This window comes from Micropterus dolomieu, linkage group LG01 (assembly GCF_021292245.1).
Source record: "Micropterus dolomieu isolate WLL.071019.BEF.003 ecotype Adirondacks linkage group LG01, ASM2129224v1, whole genome shotgun sequence".
In the NCBI taxonomy this organism is placed as follows: Eukaryota; Metazoa; Chordata; class Actinopteri; order Centrarchiformes; family Centrarchidae; genus Micropterus; species Micropterus dolomieu.
This window is the reverse complement of record NC_060150.1, coordinates 3688413-3707740: the sequence shown is the minus strand read 5'-3', so window position 1 is coordinate 3707740 and position 19328 is coordinate 3688413. Positions and strand designations below refer to the sequence as shown.

Here is a 19328-nt window from a genome sequence, read left to right as displayed (position 1 = left end):
ACACACAACGTCTGCCTGGAGAGCATCCTGCAGAACACTCTGCTGTACTAACTGTAAGTACAATTTAACAGGTACTTAAGTATATCCATCTTGTGCTACTTCTACTCACAACATCACAAGCAAAATATAATGTAATTTTTACTCCACGGCATTTAGCTGATGTTACTTTACTAAGTGGTGGAAGTAGTATTTACTTAAATTAAAGTAGTGATACCACAGTGTAGAAGTACTCCATTACAGTACAAGTCTTGCATTTAAAATGTATTATCAGTAAAATGTACCTAAAAGTATGAAAGCACTCAACGCACTCCATCAGTGTTAATCTATACAGTAAATACTGTACATACACATATATATTTCTAAGTATCATTAATTATAATTAATTGTAAAAGTATTTGTTCTGCAGATAAATGGCCCCTTTAACTGTTATTATTAATTATGACTTAATAAATAAAAGGAAATTTTAACATTCACAATCTCCCGACAATCCGGTGAAATCTGTCGAGGAAGATCATGTTAAATGACTGAAAGCTCCTGAACAGCCACTAAATTGAGCTCATGGAGAAACTGTTTCGCCTGTACCGTTTTTTCAGATTAGATCTCCTCATTCTTGAGCTTGGAAATTAGAATTTTGCTAAAAAATACTAACCTTGACTCAAGGGCTCCTTACTAATTTTTTCCCCCCCCGGAGCTTTCAACTCTCTTACTGCCTTAATCACTGAGCAAACTCTCCATCCCACTGGAAAGACTGTCAGATTTGGTCAACAGCCATTAATAAAAAAAATAGTAAGTGGCCCTTGAGTTACCTTGTTTTTTTTTTTTTTAAATATTTATTTTTTTATTTTTTTACTGTTGGTCAAACAACAAACAATTTGAAGAGTGTTTTTTTTTTTTGTAGCCGTTCTGGAGCTTCAATCGAATCGCACAATCTTCATGTATCAAATCCATCTGCTGAAGAATATCATGTGAAAGCTCTGGAACACATAGTAACAGATTTTGTGGAACAACTCTTAAAGTCACTCAAGGCCCACTTACTAGCTTCTGGAGCTTTCAACCACATCACTAACTCACTCACTGCCTTACTCTGTAGAAAGAAAAGTGTAATTTGACTGTTGAATTTGACCTTAAACACAATAATAAATGTGTTATTAAATAATATTTCAGTGATGGAAATAATTCAGGCCTGGTTTTAGCAGGAAGTAGATCACATTTACCAGGTGAAAGCTCAAACTGGTCCTCACGAGGATAGTTAAACAAACAAACAGTCGTTAAGGTCGATCTGGGGTTTAATTTTAGATCTTTTTAATGATACCGTGTTAAAAGGGCTGAGATTGTCCTTCATGACATACAACAGAACAGGCTGGAAAACGTTACATTTTTCTTCACACTTTTTCCAAATCATCCTTTAATTCAATAATTAAACTTCCTGTGAAACAGAATTTCATTCATCTAATTCTGTTTCTGAGGGTTTTTTCCACGCAGACGACACAGAAACACTAAATACTTTGGGAATTGTTTGGCATGAAAGTAAATATAATGTGTGTCGGCTTTTGGCAGCTTCAATACAAAAATGTTGGAATCGAGCTTTGAAAAAACCCTCATGTGTTGAAGAAGGCAGATATTACTGTAGGAGTGTAGGGCACTAAAGGGCTCCTTGCTCGACATCTCATAGTAATAAGTTAGAACAATAACATTATGTTTAAATGAGGCACTTCTTTAGGAGTTACAAAATTGGATTTTTGTTTTGAAAGAAGTGACGAAATCTGAAACAAGAAGGTTCCCGACGTGTGAACCTGCACTGGAAACGAGATTAAGTGATTAAATTATTTACAAGTATTAGACCGGTTCCCAACCTCACGGAGCAGCGAAAGAAGCTCAATAGCAATTAAATACGTTTATAAATCTTAATTACTGAAATGCCATCCATTCAGGTAGACTGTTGGATGTGGTCAGTTAGTAAGTGGCCTTTGAGTTACCATTGTAGCCGTTCTGGAGCTTCACACAATCTCATTTCCATCAACTGATGAAGATCATGCGACATGACTGAAAGCTCCAGAACAGCTATTAAAAGATTTTGTGAAATTGTGTAAATTGGCATTATGGAGAAACTGTTTTGTGGAACAATTTTTAAGGTTGAATCCTTTCAATCTCTTAGTCACTCAAGGTCCACTTACTAGTTCCTTCCGGAGCTTTTAACCACATATCCCTCTGAGTTACTCACCCCGTGCCTTACTTTATTAATAGCAGTTGAAGTTGGTCAAGAAATTGCAAAGTTTTCTGAAGCTTTGCAGCAGTTTGAAAAAAAACAACTCAACAACAAAAAACTTAACTCAAGGCCTGCTTACAAATTTATTTCCTGTAGCTTTCAACTGCATGTCATTGTCTGCCTCAGCGGGTGGAGCTCACTCACTGGCTCCCTTACTGCCTTAATCACTGAGCAAACTCCATCCCATTAGAAAGACTTTCAGATATGGTCGTAAACAGTCATAAAAAAAAAAACAAGTAAGTGGCCCTTAAGTTAGTATTTGAGTGGGGTTTTTTCTGTTCTGGAGCTTCGATCGAATCCCACAATCGTCTTGAATCAGATCCATCTGCTGAGGAAGATCATGTGACATGACTGAAAGCTCCAGAACGGCTGGTAACCGGATCCTCTGGTGAGATTGTGTGGTCAAGAGCAGCAACAATTTTAAAGGTTTCAAATCTCTTCAGTTTGACAAAAGCATCTGAACTCAAGGTCCACTTACTAGCTCCTTATGGAGCTTTCAACCGTTGAGTACCTAAACACTCTGCCTTACTCATTTTAAATTTAATACTTTTGTAGGTCAAGGAAGTGACAGTTTTGGATCCGTCTGGATCTGATATCGTAACAGGTCCCTGTCAGGTTTAACAAGCTAAATTTAAGACATTTTAATACAAAGAAAATCCAATTTAATATTAAAAATATATGATCATACGGCCATCAGTATGACGCAAAACCACTATATTTCTCAGAGGTATGTAACAATAATTCCTAATAGCAACGTAAAATTGATGGACACCTTAACCAATCAAAAATAAACAATTAATTTGAGTTGAAACCAACAGTATGTGCGTCCTGCTGCTGCTGCAGTGTTTAAACAGCCTCCTGCAGCCCCATCACAACAACCACACTTTTGATTTAGTGGTGTGCAACGTCTCCCGACAGCCTGTAATCACATACAGAAACATTTTATATCCAACATCACTGCCTACAGCAGGCAAGAGACAGGATTTAAGACGAGACAGGATCGTTAGTGGCGGAGTCCGCCAGTGATTTAATTTAATCTCATTGATATCCGCCTCACTTCACTGTTCGCTCTCTCGGTTATTGTGGAATCAAACCATTTTGTCAGATTTCTTCACTTTTTAAGCAAATGAAATAAATAAAACTCATCAAGAGGCACATCATCTTTGTTTTTTACATTTGAAGGGCCTTTCTTCACACTCAGGCAGTGAAAGGTATTAAATATAGCGCACAGCGCTCCGAGGTGAGCTGGATTCGTCCACCTCTGACGGGCAAACGCCAACAAACGCACCTCCAGGTTCATCCAAACATTTAACCTGAAACTCCTCGTTCAAAAAAACAATCAATTAAAACAAGTTGTGAGTCTTAAAAACATCTTCAAGTTAGCCTTTCCAACTTGTTATAAGATATTTTTAATAATAGTTAATTTTTTAACAATAATTGTACATAAATAATAGTTTTGTCATGATACTGACAGATTTCTAGGAAGACTCAGGTTTTAGGCTGAATTCAAGACAAACAGAATTGTTTAGATTGATATTTTTGTAGGTCAGTGTGTGTTTAAATTAAATAGTTTCTAAATGAACCGTCACTTTGGGTTTCCTGATGTGAAAGGGTTTTCTGCAGCCTCTCCTCTGTCTGAGCATGGGTGCGTTTGGTCTTTGTCCTTGTTAGAGTCAAAGGGTGCCGGGTGGGTGGCGTTTATTTGTGCGGGTGTTTCTGTGCCGTCATCACTCGAGTTTCTGTGCGATGTCGCCACCGCCCTGTACTCGGCCGACGCCTGCTCATTAGGTACCTGGCAACGAGAGGAACAAACAGTGATCGCGACTGACAGGCAGCCAGTTCTGCAGTTGCATCACACATCTATTCTTTAATTGATCTACACTCTATACATCTCTCTTGAGGGGAAATTGTTGCGTTACAGTTGCTCATTAGAGTTGGTAAGAAGAAAATAGAAAACACACATATGAGAGTGGAAATATGTACAGTATTCTATGTACGTGTACAGAAATATATTCATCTGGCACCAGGAACATTTGATCTTTTATTTAATTAAATATCCACAAACTGAGCTGGCTGAAAAAGCTTGCATGAGTTGCTACTAGCCAATAGAACCATTAATACAATGATGTTAACGCTAACGTGTTATCTTTTTTTAATCTAAGCTGCTAACTGGCTGCACAAAGACAAACTGTCTGGCTGTGACTTAGATTCTTTCTTCATCAGAGGCACTGATCCGTCGGCATTTTGACCTTCTTCTTTCATATATCAGGAACAAATATACATGAAAAGGACGCCAGACGTACTGAAGCTGTCGTCTTTCGCAAACTAACGAGGCGTCAGATTTGACTTAAACGTCATTTATAGCTGATTCTATCGCCTCCCTGTGTCTGATCTGCTCGTTCAGTAATAAATTAAAAGCTTTAATCGGCGTATTTAAGTTACATCCTGTGATGCCTCGACACCGCAGTAGATCAATAATCCGTGTTGGAGCAACAATCACATGTCCGGCGTTTTTCTTTTTTTAAAACTGTTGCAGGATTATTTCGACACCTTTGACAGTTGAGATGCTGCTATAAATTATACTTTATATATAATTGTTATAATATTTATGATACTCACGCTGTATTTTATATCTATGCTATATTGCTGTACTCTGCTGTACTCTGTGTCCTGCTTGCTTTGTAATTTTGAGTTGAATTGCTCTTGTATAGTTTGTTTCTACTTGTTTTTATTTTCCTGGACTGCTGCTGCAACACCTGAATTATTATACACCTGAACCGTGACGAGGATCCTCGACTAGACACGCTTTAACCTTTAATAATGTGTTGTATTTTATAACCTGACTGTAGTGTAATAAGTGAAATATAGTGGAGTGCAAGTATAAAGCAGAAGAAAATACCCAAAAGTACCTCAAAGTTGTACTGAAGTACAGTAAATGCACTTTCCACCACTGTAAACTAGAGTGAGTCTTTGTCTTTGTGCATCCAGCTAGCAGCTAACAAGCAACATGGCCGCCAGAGAGAGGGGTCGGCGGGCGGGGGTGTGACATCACCCGGAGTATTTCAGGCATGCATGCACTTCACGCATGGCGTCAAGAAACGGGTGTGGGAGGCTCACAAAACACACAGACAAGTGCGCATGCATGTACACGCCCACATACTACACACAAGCAGAACACACAGGTATGGATGAGTCACTGTTATCACCAAACGCAACAACACACACACACACACACGGAGAGGAAACCCCGGACACACCCCCCCCACCCCCACCGCAAGACGGTAGTTTTCCATCGACCTTTGCACGCAGACACGTCTCACCTTTCTTCTGTGTGTGTGCGTGCGCGTGGGCAGCCGTTAGTGGAGGAAGCGACAGAAAGTTCAGGTTAGGGAAACATTTCCAACACAGTCGTTCAACTCTCAGACACAACAGGCGGAAAAGAGTTTGTTGCTGTTATTATATGACGGCAGCATGTTTTTATTCCAGCTGGTACACATGAATACACCTTAAAAAGTCCAAATTTAAACTGTTCAAATGATCCAGTGGTGGATAACTAAGTACATTTACTCAAGTGCTGTACTTTAGTACAAATGAAATGTACTTGTACTTCAACTCCAAAACATGTCAGAGGGAATATTGTAGTTTTAACTTCACTTCATTTATCTGACAGATTTAGTTACTTGTTTTGAATTGTGATTTTGTTCACCTGCAGTGGTTGAGTCTCCGGCGGCGGTCCGGCAGCCTTCAACATCGTCATCATCTCTTTGATCTGGACGATGGAGAAGGCGATGGTGACCCAGGGGGCGCCAGAGAGCACCCAGGCCGGCCTGTTCAAGTCCTCCTGCTCCTCCTGGTGTTTGGTCTTCTTGATGGGCAACGGAGGAGCGTGGCGGGCCGGGGCGGGGCTACCGGCGTCGTTCTGGCCCTGCACCAGGTCGATGGTGGCGATGGGAACCGGGCTGAAGGGGACCGGGATGTTTTCAGCCAGCATTTTGTCCTCTGAGGGAGGATGAGGCAAGAGGAAACGTTACAAAACAAAGCTGTTGTTACTGTCGTCTGTTTCAGGTTTAGAGGCAGGTTTCAAAAGGTCAGGTAGTATTTTCACTCAGAAGAACAGCATACGACTGAAAACATGATCATAACATAATTACACAGGAAAGTAAAAACCTGTTGTGATCACAAAATACAAACATGTTCAAGCAGGGGACAGACCAGCTGAAACCTACACAGAGCGGACAAACAAAAGGATTGTTTCCACCAACAGTCACACTTACTTTTGTTAGTTTTGTGAGCCAGAAAAGAAAACAGAGACAACACAAAGTGTGATAGGTAGACGTTATGAGAACACAAACGGACATTCACCCAGAGAGTAAATTAATTACTCTGAAATCTGCAAGGAAAAGAAATGGCAAAATGCAAACTCTGGATGAGATGTGACGGGAGAACTGTGGACTTCAGTAGAGCTGCAGGTCTGCACTAAAACCTCTTCAAGAGGATTGCGGTTCATGGCTTGCACTCTATGTTTTGGACAGTTTTTAGTTCAATTTCTTCCATTTCAATGCTCCTCATCTCCGTCGTTATTATCGCACACGTTTAAAATAATCATAAGAAAGACAAACCATTGGGAATCCTTAGTTGTATCTCCAAATGACTCCGTCCTGCTTGGATTCAGTCCTCACCTAAATCATATTTTTACGGGCCGCACCTTTAATTAAATTAAATTCTGTTTTATTACTTCCTGAGTTTTATTTTTGGCTAATTTACGCTAGTTAACGTTTGGCTGTGGACTATGTTAAAAAATACAGAAATATTTTTAGTAGCAAAACTTAAATGAATCCAATATCTGATGGGTCCAGACACAGTTCATCTAGATTATCAAAACCACTTTCTTTGTTGGTCAAACTGATAGTGAGCACACTTGAACTGAAAGTTAATGCTATTTTCATTTTACTGTTATGTTGGACTAACCTGGGGCTTTGTTTCCAGTACAACTTTGAATTAGCTTTTATTTGACTGCGTTATATATCTTATAAAGCCCCAATTCTAATGACATAACATCTTGTGAATCTTCATTTACTGTTTGCTGTCGTAAGGGCCGAGTTTGTTTCACAATACTGTATCAGCTCTGGTGCGCAGGAGAAAAGGCAAAGCTTTGGGCAGAAGAAGTTTTTCCCACCTTTCCCTTCAGCCTCTCCAGTCAGAAACTGGATGAAGGCGAAGATGAGGAGGATGACGAGGGAGGCCATGCCGATTCCTCTGAACGTCGCTGCAGCACCTGTAAGTTTTTGTAAGAACACCAATTTATCACCTACAGTTTTCTGCCCCCAGGCGGCCAAAAATAGACAATCAATGCGGCTGATTTAAACATTTTCCAGTCCACTATATTCCAGTTTCAGCTCCCACCGGTCTTACCAAAGTAGTTGACAAACACTCCTCCCACCATGGCTCCACAGCCGCGGCCCAGGCCGAGGTGAAGGCCCTGCAGGATGCCCTGCGCAGACGTCCTCAGGGCCGGCGGGACGGCCGCGCTCAGGAAGGAGATACAGGCTGCCCAAACTGAGGCGTGGGTCACACCTGGAGGACACACAAGGGACAGACATTGGTCACAGCTGGAGGAGAAAGGCATCTGGAGCTGCTCTTAGAAAAAGGCAGATAACAGCGTTAACATAAATAAGCTAAAGTAGGCCGAGTACAGAGACAACACATGTGAGTAAGATGCATTTATTGTTTGTTTAATCGTTTCAATTTGTTGATGTTAACAAATATAATAGAGACAGAGTTTATCTATAACTTAAAACCTGAAATAAACAAACATAGTCCAACAACAGATACAGTAAAAAGGCATTTAATGTTCATTTAACTCAAGTCAGATAAGCTTAAAGAATATTTAGAAAGCAGCATTTAAGCTACAGTACATCCTAATAACCAAGACTCTGATGCTGAGCTCTGGTTGAATCTTTGGAAACTGGTTATTTACAGATCTGGGAGGCAGCAAATCTGCAGCTGTAATAAATAAAATAAAGCTGTTAGCAGAAGCTTATACACACACCGCTGTGGCCTGGAAACAGTTCTAAATGTAAAAACAAATGCATACGTTGTTCGTCAGCAACTACTGACAAACAAAGCGAAGTTAAATTCGACGGTGTTTTTATTTGCCCAGGAGAAAGATTTCACGCCTTTGAGAGAGCAGCTGAGTGTCTGAGCCTCCACATTTGTCTTTGGGTGTTTTGGCTGCAATTTCAGTGGGAAAAATCACAGTTTATTTATCAGGGTTACTGAAAGTGAGATCACAACACACCACAAAGTAAATATGATTCAACAGTGGGCCCATTATTATCACCACAGCACTGCTTTGTTTAAATCTCCTTTACAGCACATTACTTTGGCTTTAATGTTTATATTTGTTGTTCTTGTTGCATTTTCCTTATAATAAATACCTCATAACTATTTTTACATTACGGCGATTTATGCCTTTTCTTTGTTTCACGTCTACCTGTGAAGCACTTGAACTGTACGTATTTGAGCCTTTTTGTAAAAGAAAAAAAGATGGTTAACTTAATTCCACCCACTTTTCTGGGAGAAATCAAACAAGATTTTGAGATTGTTTGAACAGAGATGTTACAGTAAAGGCTCTTCTTGTGTGTCATTGCAGTAATTCAATGCAATTATGTATTTTGTGTGTCTCCACATCAATCAGAAATATAAAAGAAATGCATATATTCACCTTAAAGTAACTGAAGAGAGAAATATATATATATTATAATAACTTTAAAACATTAATGACTTGTTTACCCACAGTTAGTGTCCTTAAAGTAACTCAACATTTTACCACCGTGGCATTAAATAGCATTAATTTGCTTCTGTTTGACTGTTATACTTGATGATTTTATTAGAGCTGCAGATATATCAGCGTGCCAGTGATTATAATTTTTATAACTGTGTCTCCATTACACAGTTTGTCCTCCGGAGGGCCCTCAAATGTCCCGTTCAGTACGTGTCTAGGTCACTAGACTATAATAAGTGATCCTTATCTACAGTTCCAAATATTGATTTTAGCATGTGCCATAAAAATCCAACGACTGAATTAATGAACGACTGCTCTGCTGTGGTGAAACGTCCCCCAGACATGAAAATTACACCGGCACTAACGCTTATTTTTCTCGCAGTTCAGCTTCCTGCCTGAAGTCTTAATGTCACATGACCTCCCTTGATGTCACCACACCTTCTTAAAAGGGCCGATCGCAGCTTATCAAGCATTATGTGCGCTCGAGGTAAACAACAGTAGAAATGTAATCTCTTGTTGGAGCGGCTCTTCCTGAAGTTTTCTGTTGCGGGGTGATGTTATCAGCTCCCACGGGCTGTTCTCTTGGACAAAGTTGAATGCACTCGGCTTTAAACTCTTTTTAACTGTTGATTTCACGGTCAAAACAGGCAGTGAACTCAAAGCTGAAGCATTTAACAACTTTGTACTTGTTTACTCTGTGAGGCGTCAGTGTTTCCTCAGGGCGGACATCTCAAACAAACCGCACAGTTCCCTCTTGATCTCTTCTTTCTTTCGTCAGGTCACATCTTCTGTGGTTTAAATTACTTCTTGCATTGTTTAAAAGAAACAGCCATGTGATTAACAGGGTAGTGGTATTAATAATGTTGATCATTTGTGACCTAAAGCTTTTTCTTCTGCTGCGTTCTTCTGTAAAAACATCAAACTACAGAATCAAAGTTTTCAGCCTCATTGTTTTCACATTAGTTGGATTTCTTTCTACTTTAAATGCTGGGATATTTTAATGTATGCAGGTAATGTATTTGTCTATATACTCTCTACTGCATTTGTATATTTATATGTGTAACTACATGCTGCTTCATCTTGGCCAGGTCGCAGTTGCAAACGAGAATCTGTTCCCAATCAGTCTGACTGGTTAAATTAAATAAAATACATTAATGCATGAAATACATGAAACGTTTTCTCATAAAAAACAGAAACATTTTGTTTTACAGTTTCCTGTGATTTCACATGAAGTGAAATTTTTTACTCCTATTGATATTCTTTTCTCTCATGTCTACTTTTGGGATAATCACACTACTTAAGTTTTGTAACTACAGTTCCTATAATGCTTTGGGGGATGTAAACAGGAAGTGCGATGTTGGCATGGATCCAGCAACTTATGCTGTTGGCTACAACTGCATCGGACTGACGTTCAATAAACGCACATCGCAATGAATTATCCTAGCTACAATAGTTACATAAAATGAAAATAATCATAAAAAGTCCTAAAAAAAAAAAAACAAGCAATTATCACTCGACAATTCCAAATATCAAATATGACTGGAGTAGTTTGATCCTGAAGAAAAGTTCTGGGGTTATAAGGAGCCTCTTATTCACCAAGAATGAGTGATATCGGGAAGCGTAGTGTGTTCAGATTTGAGTTATGGCTCAGAGAAGGAAGGAGTGTTTTAACTGCACCGTTTGACTCAATTAACACGCGTCCTGTACACGTACAAAGCGCATGTGAGTATTTTCTAAGCTTCGCCCGCATGTCAGCTCATTAGCAGACCCTGCTTCACCGCATTTACTGACCCAGGCTGCCGGGAGGAAACAGCCTGTCTGATAAGCTTCCTGTTAGACAAACAGAGCCGGGTTCCTGTCCCTAAGCGACCCTGCAGACAGACAAGTGAGTGCACGTTACCTTGAAGGACCTCCATGGGCAGGACGGTCCAGGCGTTCTCCAGGTAGGAGATGTAAAGGTAGCGAGCTGTGTTGCAGGCCAGGCCGATGTAAAGCACCCTGAGAGGGAGAAGATGGAGGGTGTAAATATATAACTAGTAGACTCATATTGCATTGATTTGATTGGTCTTCAGGTGACAGCATAACAGTGAAAAATCCCCAAGGTGACCTGTGGGTGAGATTACAATCATATACGACAAAGCAAAGCATCAGATCCGGAGACAGAGCTGCTTTACTTTTGCTTTAAAAATTCTCAAATCGTTAAATTGTTTATCAAAATATGAGCACACGTTGGGAAATTTTACTCGGAAAATTACTTTTCTGATTGATCGATAATCAATCTTGCTTAATTGACCGGTTGTATGAGCTTTAAACTGTCTGCGTTCTTTTCCGTCCAAGCTAATAAGACATTAGTTCAGCTCTCTCTCCTTCTACCCATAAAGCTTTGCAGCTACAGTTGGTTTTGTTTTTCTTTTTACAGGTAGCTTAGTTATTAAGAGTTTTGGTGACCTTTTGGTACTTGTTTAAATATTATTTGCTCATCGTTTAGAGTAGAAAACATCAAAAGTTAATCACAGGTTTGCAAGGTAATGTTGTAAAAATGCTTATTTTAATTGACGAGCAGTAAAAAATTAAAAAGATTTTGAGTTAAGAAAACCACACAAACCTTTGAACTAAAAAATAAATGAAAAAATACATTACCCACAGTACCTTTAATCAAATATAATAATAATAAAAAATCAAACCCACAACCTCGCATTAGTTACATTACTTGCCGTTTCGTTGTTCACTCTATAGCATGGTGTTTGTCATGGTGTTGGATTTCTCACAATCACATACCTCTCACCTTTAGTTAAAGCTGGAAACAAACCTAGTTTTATTTTATATATTATTAGTCAGCTCCAGAAGATACTAGCTAAACCTAAAGCAGCCTAATACAACACGTCTGCGTTAAGGTTATCCCATTTATAACTTCTGTGTTTAAAGCATTAACACTGTCTGACGTCACGTCTGTGGCTCTCAGCTCCGAGCCCATCGGTTCCTACTGAAGACGTAAATCTCAAAAATCAAGCTCAACAATATATTGTTGCATTAAAAAGCAAAAGGTTTGTAAGGTCCTAAAACAGCAGCTCGCTGTGTAGTTTTTTAACAAACAAACGAGAGGAAACCGCGCACGTGTCGAGGGACTATTTTTAGAGGTGGATGAAGTGTGAAATTGCTAAAAGCTGTGAAGCGGCAGCAGATGATCTTTCCACTGCTAACATTTTGACATCGACAGGGTCAACACAGACACTCTGCAGCCGGCTCAGACCAGTACAGCAGGAACTGTGTTTGCAGCAGAGCGTCAACCTCCTCAGGACGCCGAGGACGCCGAACAACATGAAGAAAATACACAACCTGCAGATGTCTGACTGTGCGTGTGCGATAGCTGCTACTGTTTGTTGTTACTTTCATTTTGTCTTCTTTGTACTGATCTCTGATTAAAAAAAAGGGTCGATCACAGTTTCTAAATTCACATAGCAGAATATATTGTACAGGTCATTATCTGGAAATTCAATAAAAAAGCATTTCATAGATAAAATAATAAGGTAGGATTTTCTGCTTTTAGCTAAGACATCAAATTTAATACTTCAAAAATCAATATCTTTGATTGGATTTTGTTATATTAAAAGGAATAGCTTCTTTAGTACATGTTATAGTAGAAGCTCTTTGCGTTCCTTCATGCCAAGTAAGATATTATACCAATACTTAAAATAATTAAGTATAATTTAATGTTTATTGATTCAGGTCCCAGAAAGTTACACTAATGAATGAAAACTCTGAACAGGAGAAACATGAAGCTCCAGCCAGTTAGCTTAGCTTAGCATAAAGAGTGGAAACAGGAGGAAACTGCTAGCCTTGCTCTGTCCAGAAGGTACCAAAATCTACCTACCGGCTCCTTTAAAGCTCATCATTTAACAGGTTACATCTTGTTTGTTTGAATCTATACTCAAGGGAAATAAATGGAAAATTTGTGGTTTTACCGGAGGCATTTCTTTCTAATGTCGTACAAGGATGAGAAAAAAAGAAAACACAATCTGAAATGAGCAAAATTGGGATTTAAACCAGGAACTGTGTGAGAAAATAATTAAAACTGATGAACTTGGGTCCCTACAAGTGGCCCCAGAATAAATGTGAGATATAAACCAGACAAACATCGATTATTTTCAACTTTTTAGGCCTCTAACTCAGCAGTTTCTTTAAAACACTCCAACACAGGCTTTCAGTTAGTGAGGCTCATAGATATCACGGACAACAGCAGCAGGGCAGGTGTATTTGGTTAGTAATTAATTACAATCCTTTTAAAAACACTCTTTTTCCCGTTGACTTTGCCTCATGTTGACTCAGGAGTTGTTTCAGAGTCAACAGCAGAGACGTTGTGCGCTTCCTGTGCAGGTACAGAGCTGCAGCTCGGAGGCCTGGCAGCTGAAATCTAACACCACGATCTCAAATGTCGTCACCCCGCCCGCCCCCGCCAGGCCGAGCATCAATGACAGCATTGTGTCGAACAGTGCGGGACAGATTTAACGTCTCAGTTTGAAGCACTTCAAGCAAAGAGATGCTTCAAGTAATGAATGATCAGGCTGTCCTGGAGGCAAAGAGATGAAGGCTCAACTGAACATTAATTTCTTAATGCTAAAACCATCTCTGATCATTTTTAGTTCTGATTTTCACTTTATCTTAGTGTTTCTTTATAAATATATTTTTTGCACTGGCAAACAAAATTATTATATTTTGCAAAGTTAGTTTTAACGATTGTGTTTATGGCTCCGTTTGTTAGTGAGCAGGATATTTCAAACACCTTTAAACAGTGAAATTAGTTGAAAAGATGTATTTTTCATCATTCATTAAGTTTTCATGAACTGCAGCCACAGACTGTATAAAAGAGGTGGACGCAGTCACCGTGCCGTCATCCATTGGTTTGTGAAGTGCCGCGGGTACAAGCCCCGCCCTTAAGCATCCCATTTGTCCATATTCCTCTAAGTGGGACCATAATTTACTAAATGAACATCACGCTGTGTTGAAGAAGAGTCCTTAAACTCATTAGGGAAGTGTTTACTGAGGGAATAAAATCTGCTGAGAAGTAGAAACATTTTCTCACAGACTTCTATACTATCAAACTTCTTTTTGCCCCCCGCTGGCCGTTAGAAAGAATGCAGGTTTAAGTTACTTCTGCATTGGCTTCACTTTTCAGAGCCGGAGGTTCCCGCTTGACTGCAGCACGCAAAGTCGCCGTGAAACGGAAAGTCGGCACGCCATTTGCTTCCACAGATTTATGAGTTTCTTGTAAAGAAAAAAAAACACAAAGCTAGGGAGGAGCTTGCCGTTTACAGTAGCCAATAGCGCTGAATGAGCGTTACGCCTGTTCGCCACGCAGAGTCAGTGCCAATTTGAAGCTCCCAATGAGAGAAGGGCGCTGGTTGGCCCCGTGCCTGACCTGACAACCTCCTCCTCCCGGTGGTAAACACTAACACTTCCCCGGTGCTCCGAGCTCCCAGTCGAGGCAGAGTCTGCGAAAATAACCACTAGCTGCGCAGCTAACTAGGTAACAGCAGCTAGTGGTTACTTTATCGACACGTAAATCATCGAGAGTTGAGGCAGAGGTGACGTGTAGCACAAGACAAATCAGATAAAAACACTTACTGACTTTAAATTGGTATATTTTTTGACATGCATATTTACCTGACGTGTCCGACCAGCTCGATCAACTTGTGGCTGGTGAAGTAGGCGCCGAGCTCTGAGACGTGGCTCAGGATGGAGCAGACGCCGAACAGCGTGGTGGTCCCCTTCAGGTCCTCCAAGTGCCAGTACAGGAAGGTGAAGACGAAGCCGTAGCCGAAGCCCATGAACCAGGCGACGAACAGGACGGAGCTGTAGCGCACGCTGCAGAGGAGCTTAAGGAGATCGGCGTAGCTGAAGTCCTGAGCAGGGTCAGGGCCGATAGTGGTCTGGTCCGAGGACTCGGGCGACGCTCTCGGACCCTCTGCCTCCGCCACCACCCCCTCTGGAAGCTCAAGCTGGTAGTTGCCACCTTTTTCAAAGTAAAACTGAGTGGCAACGATGAACGCCACGCCCATCAGCACACCAAACACAATGAAGGCGATTTGGTAGTTGTGGAGGCGGTACTCGGGCACGGTGCAGCCCACGCCATCGATCGTGACGGTGATGTGTGTGTGGTCGATCCAGATGCCCACCAGCAGCATGGCCAGACCCCAGCCCAGCGAGCCCCACATCCTCTGCAGGCCGTAGCGGTCGCGAGCTTTGCCGAGGTACTGCAGGGTGACGGTGTCCACGATGGTGATGGCGGGAGCGCTGAAGAACTCGCCCACAATGATGACGAGCAGGATGAGCAGGAAGATGGACTCCACCTGGTCCTTGTTGAAGATGATCTGGTTCTTCTTGGCTGCTGTCGGAGCAGTGGAGGCGGTGGTTGTGGTTGTGGTCGTGGTCGTGGTAAGGAGGGTGGTGTTTGGCGTTTGCTGGGTGGTGTTACCCGGACTGAAGGGAGCTGAAGTGGCGTTGGCGTCTAGGCTTCGCTCTTGCCTGTGGAGCACGGTGACATAGTCCAGGAGTTCAGGAAGCCCGGGGAGGTCTAGAAAGCTCCGGCGACTTCTGGTGTGGTTGCTCAGCTGCGTGAAGTTAACGGGTGTTAGAGTAGTCATCACCGGCGCCACCGTCGTTAACGGAGTACTGCCTTTTTCAATACACTTCATCTCAGCTGGTTTGACAAAGCCGATGCCGCAGTTGAACACCAACCAGCACAGGACAGAAAACAGCAGGACGGCCTTCCCTTTCTTGAAGCGGTCCGCCACCACGCCCCAGAAGGGGGCGCTGCAGAACTCGATGAAGTAGCGGATGCCGACGAGCAGCCCGCTTCGACTGGCTGACATGCCGAGCTGCTTGTAGTAAACGGCGAGCAGAGGGTGCAGCGAGCCGTAGGCGGAGTAGAAGAAGAAGTAGAAGACTTTTGAGATGAGGAGGCGGCTGTTGACGCGGAGGCACATCCTCTCGCAGCAGTCTACAGATTCTGGCGTCGAGTCCGGCGGCTGCTCGGAAAGCGAGTCCGAGGAGGGCTCTGGCGCCTCGGAGACTCCCGCCTGCCCCTCCACTGACAGGCTGTTGAACGGCTCGGCCAACACGTACCTCCTCTTCTGCTCCTCCTCGTCCTCTGACAGGATGGCAACCTTGTCGTCAGCTGCCATATCTGGAAGATAAGGAAATGAGGGTGAGAGCGGCTGCAGGGCGTGACGGCACCAATGTTCAATAACCAAATGACGATGACGGTTTTCTTCAGCTGGCAGCTTGGTCTGCTCTGCCAAACAGAATTATTTTTGGCAGGAAACCAAACATGAGAATTAAATCTGTTTTTAAAACTCTGTATTTGTCTCTGTAAAAACCTCCACAGATTTCAGTTTCTCTCTCAAACATTCATACTTCTCACATAAATAGAGTTCTGTTTAAAGAAACATTTGACGAGCTTTAAATCCTGCAGACGCGGCCGTTAAATTGCTTTATTAGGTAGTAAAATTAATCAGAAGTGTGATGAAGCGACAGACACACGACAGCATTTAAATCAGGCAAGTGTTTTAACATCTTATTGATTCAATAATTGTTCCATTTAGTATTTGATCTCAACACTTTGTGAAAACTTTATTTTATTTATGCAAAGGGAAGTGAAATGTTACGGAATAAAATCTACCTGTTAATCTAGTCCATGTTTAACAAGACCAAGTTTAGTGATTTGTGATCTAGACCCGGTCTGATGTGACTCCGGTCTGACACCCATGAGGGTACACAGCAGAGTGAAGGGCAGGAGGTTCATTTTAAATACTAGGCTATGAGTTTTTTCTCTTAATAGCAAGGGTTTCGACATGTGGGAAAGCCATTCAGAAAGGCAAAGCTCTTCATCTGCCGGTCAATTTTCACTCCTTCCCTCTCTCCTCCAGCTGGTTCATGCGGCTCAGGAAAGGGAGGACTGGGAAACCCTGCAGGAGCTGCTGCCCCTGCGACCCGACCCCGAATAATCGACTGAAGACGCATGGGTTTTGAATGAGAAAGTTCTGAACTTGAGCAGAAAACCTGCTGCAACGCAGGAGCTATTAAAGTCCAGGACTTTATAACTGAATTAATTTATCACTGAGGTGAAAAGGTGCCACATGCACATTCTTGAAGAGGTTACTTCCCCAAACAAACACACAAAAGAGGAGGGAAGAAAACTAATTAAGCCTACATGTGTGTTGACTCAGCAGGGATCCGGTTACACGAGAAAAGTTGATCAACAGGAGAAATTACCTACTAATCAAAAAGCAAAAAAGAGAGTCTAACTTTTATAGCTTGAATCGTCACCTGCAGTCTGAATTTTGTGTTTTTTCCTTTCACATAAACACGTTTTCAACATAAACCGGAGCAGAAAAAATCTCCAGTTTGCAGGTAATAAAGTGTTAAACGCTCAAAATGTTCTTTAATATGAGTATGAAGCCTGCACTTTCCTTGTGACTCTCACTGTAACAAAACCACCTTACAGTCAGTTAAACATCAATGAAAGGACATCTGGAGCGACCGCTGGAGGTCCTCGGACCCGGGGTTTGAACACAGTCTGTCTGTCAGTGACAGTCACTGACGCTCCTATGCGGAAGTAAGTGGTCTCTTGAACAAAGCAACTGTTTGGTTCAGATGTAAAACAAACCAAATCCATCACGTTTAAAAGGAGGAAATGAAGCACATTGTCGTAAAATAGCGTTGAAAAATGAAATAAAAACAAAGTAAACAGGCAGGAAACGAGTCTTTATTGTAGCTTCTGTCACGGAGCAGCTTCTAACCTAATTTTAAACAAACTCACCGTGAAATGAACATTAAATTTAAAGACAAATGAAGGTCTTACCTGCTCAGGTCACCGCTCCCATTAAACTATGACTGCGCAGTTTCTGTTGTGTTTCTCTCCACTCGGCCCGGCATTTCTTTTTTTACACAAAACCCGCCATGATTACTACTTTTAATATAACAGATACTGTTTAAATTTAGAGAGACGTGTTCATGTTTTTGTTTCAGTGTTTCTCCGGCGATGCTCTCTTTGTATTGAGAACAACAGCAGCTCGTCCACCTGCCCCGAGCGACACGTCAAGCCGCCACGTTGGATGTTACGGCTTCCGGTCACTGATTTCAAAGTAAAAGTCGTTGTTTTTGATAATATTGTTATTATCGGAGGGATGTTTATTTTCTTGAAAACTCGATTTTAACCCACAAACAATGGGATTATTTGTCAAGTGCCTCCACAATACAATATAATGAAGTTTGTTAATAAATACTATATGACATGTACGCTCTATGGATGTTATTTGGTTAATAAATATTATTTGACATATACACTCTATGGCTTTTATATATATATATATATATATATATATATATATATATATATATATATATATATATCTTTTCTTTACAAAGAGTAATACACAATTTTCATATTTAATTGTTACTTTAAATGATCTTTTAAGCAAAAAATCCCAGCGTCTCAAATGTAATATTTTTAAGATTTTCATTATTTAGGTCGATTTAAAAAAAAGAAAAGAAATCTAATTATGTCTATTGGTGGTCTGGAAAACTATTTTCACCATTTTCAGGTCTTTTAAAGACCAAATGATGAATCATAAAATAATAATAATAATAATAATAATAATCTTTATTTGTAGAGGACTTTTCAAAAACAAGTTACAAAGTGCTTTAACAAGTGTAAAGACAATAATACCCCAAAAACAATAATACAAAAACAATATAAGATAAAAGCATGAAAACATTGAAAAGACTAAAAATACAGATAAATATAAAATAAGTAAAATAGAATAAAATAAAAGGGATAAAATAAAGTCAAATAAGATCGGGAAAGGCTCTCCTATAAAAGTATGTTTTAAGAAGGGACTTAAAAGAGTTCACTGACTCAGCCGACCTGATTTCCTCGGGCAGGCTGTTCCAGAGCCTCGGGGCCCTGACAGCAAACGCTCTGTCCCCTTTAGTTTTCAGTCGAGACTCTGGAACAGACAACAGACCTCTGCCCGAGGATCTCAAGGTACGTGCTGGTGCGTATGGGACTAAAAGGTCAGAAATATAACAAGGCGAGAGGCCATGAAGAGCTTTAAAAGTGATCAATAGAATTTTAAATTCAATTCTAAAACATACTGGGAGCCAGTGTAATGAAGCTAAAATAGGAGTAATGTGGTCATATTTCTTTGTTCTGGTTAAAAGCCTGGCAGCTGAGTTCTGGACAGTCTGGAGTCGATCAATAGATTTTTGGGTTAAACA

The 19328-nt window shown here is 40.9% G+C and overlaps 1 protein-coding gene across 2 annotated transcripts in view; it reads right to left on the bottom strand.

Annotated features, from left to right (window-relative positions):
• Positions 1 to 1268: 1268 nt before the first annotated feature.
• mfsd6a (major facilitator superfamily domain containing 6a) overlaps positions 1269 to 19328 on the bottom strand; it is a 44074-nt gene continuing 26014 nt past the window's right edge. The window contains exons 1-7 of one of the 2 annotated variants that reach the window (XM_046052398.1): positions 17911 to 18161; positions 14712 to 16233; positions 10951 to 11048; positions 7679 to 7840; positions 7443 to 7541; positions 5973 to 6265; positions 1269 to 4058 (exon numbers count right to left, since the gene is read on the bottom strand). In XM_046052398.1, the coding sequence (XP_045908354.1) occupies positions 3852 to 4058; positions 5973 to 6265; positions 7443 to 7541; positions 7679 to 7840; positions 10951 to 11048; positions 14712 to 16231 (2379 nt within the window). In that variant the 5' untranslated portion in view covers positions 16232 to 16233; positions 17911 to 18161 and the 3' untranslated portion in view covers positions 1269 to 3851. Of the gene's footprint in view, positions 4059 to 5972; positions 6266 to 7442; positions 7542 to 7678; positions 7841 to 10950; positions 11049 to 14711; positions 16234 to 17910; positions 18162 to 19328 lie in introns of those variants that run through there. The other variant, XM_046052393.1, reaches the window with a different exon arrangement.